Source organism: Hypomesus nipponensis, chromosome 13 (genome assembly GCF_054491055.1).
Source record: "Hypomesus nipponensis isolate SF chromosome 13, ASM5449105v1, whole genome shotgun sequence".
In the NCBI taxonomy this organism is placed as follows: domain Eukaryota; kingdom Metazoa; phylum Chordata; class Actinopteri; order Osmeriformes; family Osmeridae; genus Hypomesus; species Hypomesus nipponensis.
The window spans coordinates 1,808,374-1,817,500 of NC_140373.1; the positions used below are offsets into that span (position 1 = coordinate 1,808,374).

The 9,127-nt window shown below is 53.1% G+C and overlaps 1 protein-coding gene across 3 annotated transcripts in view; it reads right to left on the reverse strand.

Moving 5' to 3' along the window:
- Positions 1 to 546: 546 nt before the first annotated feature.
- The window catches only part of aatkb (apoptosis-associated tyrosine kinase b), a 15,578-nt gene continuing 6,997 nt past the window's right edge, over positions 547 to 9,127 (reverse strand). For 2 of the 3 annotated variants that reach the window (XM_084670059.1, XM_084670061.1), the window contains 7 exons: positions 8,904 to 8,988; positions 8,564 to 8,685; positions 8,301 to 8,450; positions 3,416 to 7,136; positions 3,195 to 3,339; positions 2,814 to 3,032; positions 547 to 2,615 (listed from right to left, as the gene is read on the reverse strand). In XM_084670059.1, the coding sequence (XP_084526185.1) occupies positions 2,587 to 2,615; positions 2,814 to 3,032; positions 3,195 to 3,339; positions 3,416 to 7,136; positions 8,301 to 8,450; positions 8,564 to 8,685; positions 8,904 to 8,988 (4,471 nt within the window). In that variant the 3' untranslated portion in view covers positions 547 to 2,586. The remainder of the gene's footprint in view (positions 2,616 to 2,813; positions 3,033 to 3,194; positions 3,340 to 3,415; positions 7,137 to 8,300; positions 8,451 to 8,563; positions 8,686 to 8,903; positions 8,989 to 9,127) is intronic. The other variant, XM_084670060.1, reaches the window with a different exon arrangement.

Sequence of the window (9,127 nt, forward strand, 5' to 3'; positions counted from 1 at the left end):
GCTGTCTGGTCTTGTTGTTAAACATACTGTCAAAGTATAATCACTGTTTGGAGAAAATGTCAACTTTGATGCAATCATCTCACAGCCATTTGCTATTCAACTCGCTCCACAGGCTGCTATGGAGGATTATAGGGGCCAAAACTAAATAAATATTAAAACACAAAGCTTAAATAAATGACTAATTATATAATGTAATGAGATACTAAATATATAAATGTATATTTTTTGACCCAGTAAATAAAAAAGTGAGAGAAACATATCAAAGTATTGAGAGAGCTGAGGAGCTGGAAGAGGGAGAGCCAGAGCAGTTTGTATGATTTTAATGTAAAGCAAAATTAAAGTGTTTAATGTTTAAATATCATTTGTTTCAGATTTTTAATGTGCCCCTCTGATTAAACACTGGCCCCCCTTTGGCCCCCCCAGTAAAATTTGTCTAGAACCGCCTCTGCACGGTTTCCCTTGTCAAAAGTGGGAACGTCACTATGACACAAAGCATACCTGCTGGTGCGAAGGAGGAATGTGTCCTACGAAATGACGACGAACAGGAACGTGTAAAACAGACTTTATTTATATTTCATATACAGTAAGGTAGAGAAAGTAATTATGTGCCGAGTCAGCAAGGGGGCACATATTACCAAAGACGTATTCCCTAAGATGTGGTGCTGTTCGTATTCCACGACCAGTACAAGGCCAAATCTGCTCCCCGCTTACCTCCGTTAAGGGTTAACGCTGCAGTATCTTCCATTGTTTGCCCTTGACGTCCGTACGCATCTTTGGCAACAATAAACATAAACAGTTCCTTTCACTCAGACCCTCTACATGTCACCAGATATTCTTAAAATACTTTTTGGAGATACAAAAATAGTACAGACAACTGTTTAGATGATACTATTACTAAACTATTACAGAACATGTTAAAGCTCCCGAAGACAAATAAATAACTTACGTTCTGCTTTCGTGTGGGGCTGTTGGCTTGGCACCCTGATCCAGTGACTAACAGGCTTGAATAGTGCTGTTAAACTATGCTAAGCTAACATCGTTTGTTCCTCTTGAACCATCTCACGTTTTACACACATGAGGAAACTGGGATGTCTATAGTCCAGTATGTTTGAAATCATTGAACTAACCCACAATGATATAACACCATCCCAACATCCCTAGCTGAACATACAGCATACTTTGAGACATCAGAAATAGTTCTGCTGTGAAAATGTATCAAACGTCTGCTTATTCTCAGTAAGTAATTTTTGAGGGTTTTAATCTGGTTTTTGCATGAAACTAAACATACTATACACGACCACCTTATAATCACACATTTATTCCTGCCTTCATCCAATTTCATCTTGATATCTTAAAAGTGATTTCACCAAAGGATTTACTATAAAATATGCTACTGTATCAGTGTATTATCTAGCTTGTTCTTAATACTTCTGAACTGAAACTGCTCTTGTGAAAAGACAAATATCTTTGTCTGAATATGAACTGCACAATAGTCCAAATATGACTTGGATCACAGTAAAACCATGCGGCCGAAATGTGTACAGCCAGTATACAGCATGTGATGAGGTGTTGAGCTTTACACAAGGAATAAAAACAGGCTTCCAACCTTCGCTCGGCTTCAAACGTGACCAGCCAGAGAAAAGCAGAGCGATATGTTGATGACGCATGGCGTTACGATATGCTTCTAGAGCCCACAGTGACACGTACGTGAATGCAAGACTCATAGACATGTTGATACAGCTCTCAAGAGTTCACATGGATGCACACAGGGACCAGAGCATGTGGTTCTGACAGGGGTAGACAGGAGCCTGGTTCTGGTGACTGTGATACAGCCAAAGTATACGGTGCAGTAGCTGTTCCAATCTTGGAACCACAAAATATTTCAGAACCTCAACCACTTTCACATACTGAACATACTTTCAACAGTAGTTCTGAATGGCCTAAACTTTGTGTTTGTTCTCCTCAGTGTCCTAACTTGATCCAGAGCTGTTTTGAACATGTTACATTATATTACTTGTGATACATTTATAATTTATGGCAATGCAATATCTCTTCCAACTAAGTCCTTAGTACAGTCAGAAGTTCTGGAACAAATCCTCTGATGAGGAGCGGGAAAGGGATCGTGTCGATCCTCTCTCCCATCTCTCTCTCCTCCCCTCTCAATGTGGTGTCCATGTTGTTATTCTGTCACCAGCAGTCTACACCATGCTGGTTTCTTCATTCTACTTAAATAGATTACAGATGAGAGGTGAACATGGAGGCAAACTAGTGATACGTTCCAAATATTGTCCTTTTTTTCTCCCTCTTACCAAAAATATGTCAGATGCAATGATAAAGATTTTCGTTCTGCATACAAGGTCTTTGCAACATATGTTACTCTTGAGTATTGTTTTTTTTTTTTTTTTTTTTTATCACTGTTGTCTTTCGGGGTGACCAGAGGATATCCATTCTCAAATTGTCTGGACAAAAAGCACTGTCTTAGTGCTCAAAAACCTGACGTCCCAAAAGCACAAATCCAACAGATCTTCTTAGAGGGGTGGGTCCAAACTCTGTAGTGTGATGTACTTCCTGGATGAAAAAGTCAATCTACTCCCTCTCCCCTTCCTCACTGCTCCCTGCAAGAGAGAGAAAGACAGACAGAGAGATGGGGAGATGTTCATACAGCGATATTAACAAAATAACGACACCCTTAAACTACACGCATAATGAGGGAACATTTTCAGAAGGAGCCTCCTAAACTGCTACTGGATATCAGTGTTTCCCACAGCACTATAGAATATTCTAGAACATGTTCCCTCTCAGAGCAGACCCACCACCAGCGGTGTCCATGTCCGAGTCGGACACGTGTGTGATGGAGAAGCGAGTGACGCTGGAGGGAGACACGGTGAAGCGAGAGTACGGAGTCTGTTTGGGCTCCGTAGCCTTGGTGGTGGGGGGCAAGCTGGGCTTGGATACAAGGGAATCTGAGTCGGCCATCTTGGATGTGGGCAGAGGCAGCAATGAGAAGTCATCCTCCCATTCGTACCCTGCACCTGTGAGAATGGGCAGAGGACCAGAGGGGTAAAGGAGATGTGTGAGGCTTCTTGATGTAGAGGACAGTACCAGTCAAAAGTTGAAGGGGAAACGGTGTCCAAACCTTTGACTGGTACTGTATGTTCATACACTTTGCCGTGGACGTTGGAGACTTTACTTACTCTCCTCAGAGATGTTACCATCCGAGGAGTCGTCAGAAGTGTGGCTGACCCTCTCTGGAGGGGAAGACCTGCCCTGTGAAGCCGGCACCCTGGACCCCCCCACAGGGGGGAAGCCGTGCTCTGCCAGCTCCTTGGTAGGACTCTCCTGGGACAGGGGAAACTGCATTATTATTGGATCATGAAACATAACGATGAACCCTAACAATGTGACCAATCCTCACCTGGTCGAACAGGTAGACCGTGACGTCATCAAAGAAGGACACAACCTTCCTCTTGCGCTCCAGGTCGTCGCAGAGCGTGTCGGTCAGCAGGGCGGGCATCTTGAGGAGGCTGCGCAGGTTGTGGGCGTCGCTGCAGTCGCTCACCACGATAGGCACCGGGTGGAACTCCTCCTCCTCGCTCTCTTCGCCGGCGCTCTGCTCCTGGACCCTGTACACACGCAGCTCCTCGTCCGACTCCTCGCTGTCGTCCGTGTCGCCGTCCTCCTCATCCGCCTCCTCGCCCCCGTCGGCCGTCTGACGAGCCTCGAGGCCTCCCCCCAGGGCAAGGCGAGGGGGAGAGGAGGAGGAGAGTGGGGGAGAGGAGGAGGAGAGAGGGGGAAGAGAGGTGGAGGGTGAGCCATGTGCAGGCAGTGTGTCGTTGTCTGTTTCTCTGTGCACGTTCTCTGAGCTGTCACTTGGTATCTCGTAACAGCTGATTACGTTCTCGTCTCTGTCATCCAGCATGTCAGGTACTAAGGCTTCATCGGGGTCCTCCATTTCAGCTTGTTTTCCCTCCTCTTCCTCCTCTGTCTCCTGTCCATCTTTCTGTTCTGTAGAGTTGTTTAAGAGGGTGCAGCGGTCTCCACTGAGTGCTCCCAGTGCTTCCTCCATGGCCCCCACCACCTCGGCTGCCCAGTCCCCCAGAGAAGAGCTCTCCTCCTGGGAAGGCCATTCCTCCAAGCCGGCCTCACCCATGGAAATGGAGCACTCAGGCCCTTCCTCCTCTCCAGGGAGCTGCAATCCCAGCCCTAGCCCTTCATCTTGGGCACACTCTTCCATCAGACATCCCTCGCTCTCCAAAGGGGAGGAGGAGAGATAGGAGTTGATTTGAGATGAGTCAGGGAAAGGGCCGTCACTGTCAAAGAGCTCTGCTGCTTTGAGGGACCCGCTTTTCATCTCCGGATCGCTGTATTGGTTCTCCTCCAGACGGGCTTCTCCCTTGTCCATCTCCTCTTCCTCCTCGATCAGCCTCTCCTCTTTCCTGTCCTCCTCACCCACATTATCCTCTTCTTCTTCTTTTGAAAGCAGTCCATCCCCTTCGTCCCTGGACAGTCTCTCATTCTCATAGTCAGAGAAGTAGGCGGAGTCTCTGTAAGGGTTTTTGTCACTGAGTGACACTAACGGCTGGTCCCCAGTCTGAGGGTCTGTCTCCGCCACCTCCTCCCCCAGGGTGGGCTCACCGTCACTGGGCACCACCTCCGCCTCGCCCTCCTGCATGTCTTCCGCCTCCTCCATGAGACTGATGTCTATGGGAGGGTTCGTCAGAGAGTCCCAGTGCTCGTGGGGCTCTTTGGGGACAAACTCCGGGCTCTCGTTGTTCTCAGTGTCGTAGCCGCTGTCCACCGCCTTGGGCGAGCTGGTGGGGCGTGAGGATGCGGGGCTGAGCCCTTCGCAAGAGCCTGCCCCCGAAGGCAGGTCCATGAACTCCATGGAATCGGGGGTCCCCCCCTGCTTCTGCAGGGGCTTCAAGGCCACCGGCGAGGAGATCAGGTCGCCGGCCTCGTCTGCGAAGATCCCTGAGGTGACGTCGGTGATGTCGTCGGTGATGTCGTCGTCGTCGTCGTTGTCGTCATCGTCGCTGCAGTAGAGGACGTCCACCAGGCTGACGCTGGAGCCGTCCACACCGCTATCCACCGTCTGACTCAGCTCCCGGTCAGGCTCGGCCGTGGCCAATGGAACGGCCGTGTTGGCCGGAGGAGGGGCTGCGTTCGTCACAGGCTCCTCCACCCCTTTGGGTTCCTCCATGATCAGGTCTCCTTTGGTAACGTGTCCCTTGTGCTCTGTGCTGGAGGTGTCATCTGGAGTCACGTCGACGTACTTCTCTGAGAGGTCAAAGGGAGGGTCGTCCTTCCTGGTCAGGGTTTGTTTGGACACAAAGGGAGGGTCGTCCTTCCTGGTCAGGGTTTGTTTGGACACAAAGGGAGGGTCGTCCTTCCTGGTCAGGGTTTGTTTGGACACGACCGGCCCTCCCGGAGCTGGAGAAAGATTCACACGCTCGTCGTTGCTCGGTATCTCGACGATCTTATCCGCGGTGTAGTCGTCATGGCTGTAGTTGCGGACCACGAGCCCTGTGAGGGGGTCTTCAAAGTGTGAGTGGCAGCACTCGCCTGGCAGCGTGACCTCGCCCTCGCCCTCGTGGCACAGGTAGATGTAGGCACTGCAGTCCACGGACGGCACCAGAGGGTGGTGTTTACCCAGGCCTAAGCTGCTGGAGTCTTTTGTGGAGGCCTCCAGGTAGTGCTGTGGTTTGAGGGCAGAGTGGAAAGCCAAGCTGTGCTCAGGCCAGGAGTCCTCGACGTCCGTGGAGGGCATGGTGTAGTGGAAGTCGGCGTAGCTGTCCTGTCGGCAGCTGGCACGCCGGCGTGGCAGACCCAGACCACCGCCGCCGCCGTGCCCCGAGCGTTTGGAGGGCCAGGTGTTGCAGTTGTGCCTCTCTACGAAGATGTCCTCCTCATCCTCGTCCTCCGAGTCGCTCTCCTTGTGGCCAATGAAGATGGCGGCCTCTTTCTCTATGTTGATGCTGACCGAGTGGGCGTGGCCAGGCATGGTCTTCCTCAGAGAGCCCATCATGTCGTAGTAGCCCCCTGTTACGTTCTTCCCGATGACTCCCCCCCCGCTGGTCTCCAGGTAGGGGTCCCCGTAGCCCTGCGGAGGGGGGGTGCCGACAGAGGGGGAGATCCCAAGGGGGTTCTCCAGCTCCCCCAGGGCTTGCCGCAGGCTCCGGGACCCCCAGCTCTCCTGGAGCACCTCCGAGGGCTCCCCCCCCATCAGGTAGTGCTGGTCCAGGCCCAGAGACTCTCCGTGTTCGTAGTAGTATCCTCCATCGCGGTCCTTATAGGACACATAGTGACCCGACTCCCAGGGTCTAAGGGGGCTGCCGTCCGACACGTGCCCCAGGAGGTGCTCCATGGTCAGGGAGATGGCCGGGCTGCCGTCGGAGTCGTACCCCCCTGTCTTATGGAGGTCGGACGCCCAGTAGGAGTCTAGCTTGGCCAGCGGGGGGGGGCAGGCCATGCAGTCCCCCGAGTCAGCGCTGCCGGTCAGGAAGCTTCCGCTGCTGCCCTGGTAGTCCGGGCTGTAGGAGCACATGGTGTAGTCCAGGTCCATGTTACAGTCCACCGGCTCCTCGATGCGGATGTAGTACTCGCTACCCACCGAGGGGCTGTGGGCGCTCAGCACGGGCACCACCCCGGGAGGGTGCAGCTGTTTGGGCTCGTAGTAGGAGGGAGAGACCCCCAGGGAGAGCCCCTCCATGGGGCAGCCTCCCACCATGCCGCCCGGGGGGTAGTACATGTCCTGGCAGTGGGGGTTGCCCTGGCCCAGGGTCCCGCTGGAGGCGGCGTGAAACGGAAGCTCGGCTCGGGCCTGCTCCCACTTGTACTCAAAGTTGAGCCCGTGGCTCGTCTCCGTCACCGTGAGGATGTCGTCGCCCTGGTAACCGTCGCCCGTGGAGAAGTGCTCCAGTAGGGGGTAAGAGGAGGAGGAGGAGGAGGGCCGGTGGAGGCCGCTGTGGCCGGCCCCGGGGCGGAGGGAGTCCCAACGCCTCTCAAAGTCCTCCTCGGCCTCAGCCTCCTCAGCCTCGCTGGCCCCCTTGGCGCACAGGTAGCTGAGGAGCAGGTGGACTTCCTCCGCGTTGGGCCTCTGGTCGGCAGGAAGCCAGCAGAACTGCATCACCTCATACCTAGACACACACACACACACAAGGTTTAGAACAAGCCACAACTGCATTCGCATTTTTATTAGACTCCATGGTGGGAACGAGCGTGGAGTCCCACTGAGAGAGCTGCCATCTTGATGTGATGAGCTGGGATCCATGTGGATTTCCACATCTCCAAATCAGGCTCTATTCAAACGTGGGCTTGTGTTTGTCTGGTCTGGCCATGAGGGATGAGGATGATGGGGGATGAGGATGAGGATGATGAGGATGATGAGGATGATGAGGATGATGAGGATGATGGGGGATGAGGATGATGAGGATGATGGGGGATGAGGATGATGGGGGATGAGGATGATGAGGATGATGAGGATGATGAGGATGATGGGGGATGAGGATGATGGGGGATGATGGGGGATGATGGGGGATGATGGGGGATGATGGGGGATGAGGATGATGGGGGATGATGGGGGATGAGGATGATGGGGGATGATGAGGGATGAGGATGATGAGGGATGAGGATAATGGGGGATGATGGGGGATGAGGATGATGAGGGATGAGGATGATGAGGATGATGGGGGATGAGGATGATGGGGGATGGTGAGGGATGATGAGGGATGAGGATGATGAGGGATGAGGATGATGGGGGATGATGGGGGATGATGGGGGATGATGGGGGATGATGGGGGATGATGGGGCATGAGGATGATGGGGGATGAGGATGATGGGGGATGAGGATGATGAGGATGATGGGGGATGAGGATGATGGGGGATGAGGATGATGAGGATGATGGGGGATGAGGATGATGAGGGATGAGGATGATGAGGATGATGGGGGATGAGGATGATGGGGATGAGGATGATGAGGATGATGGGGGATGAGGATGATGAGGGATGAGGATGATGAGGATGAGGGATGATGAGGATGATGAGGGATGAGGATGATGAGGATGATGAGGATGAGGGATGATGAGGATGATGAGGATGAGGATGATGAGGATGATGAGGGATGAGGATGATGAGGATGAGGGATGATGAGGATGATGAGGATGAGGATGATGAGGATGATGGGGGATGAGGATGATGAGGATGATGAGGATGAGGATGATGAGGAGGATGAGGATGATGAGGATGAGGATGATGGGGGATGAGGATGATGAGGGATTACGGAGTGCGTGCGAGCTACTCACCAACGCTCGGCCAGGGGTACAGTGAGCAGGGGCTTGGACAGTCGCAGCTGCTGCTCCCTAAGGGCGTAGGTCAGGACCTGTCTGTCAGAGTAGTGTCCGTACGGCTGGTTCCCCAGCTCAAACAGCTCCCAGATCGTCACCCCCAGAGACCTGCGGCACACGTGCACGAGCACACAGACAGAGATCCAGATCAGCTACTGCATCGTTCAGGAGGTTCCATCTGAAGGTAAAAGCTCAGCTGCGTGCGGGGCTGTTTCCCTCACCAGATGTTGCTCTGCATGGTCTGGTCTGCCACCAGCAGGTTCCCCGGGACCTCGTCTATCAGCTCTGGAGCCAGCCAACGCAGAGGCACATACATCTGATCTGACGTCACGTAATAGTCATCCTGCAGAGGGGGGGGGGGGGGGGAGGGAGGGAGGGAGGGAGGGAGGGAGGGAGGGAGGGAGGGAGGGAGGGAGGGAGGGAGGGAGGGAGGGAGGGAGGGAGGGAGGGAGGGAGGGAGGGAGGGAGGGAGGGAGGGAGGGAGGGCAGAAGTTCAGTAAGGTTCAGTTTGACCGTGTGGGGGTTAGAGGCGTGACCGTAGACGAAGGAGGCGGGGTCTACCTTGTACTTGCTGTGGGACAGGCCATAATCTCCAATCTTCACCGTGACATCAGCAGCAAGGAGACAGTTCCTCAGGGCCAGGTCACTGTGCACACACAGGACCAACAGATATGTGGCTTTAAAAAGTGTTGAATGAAACCAACGCCCCGGGTTTTCAAACAGACTGTCTTCCGAGTCAAATCTGCTAATACTTCAGACAAGAGGATCAGGATGATCTAAAGGTG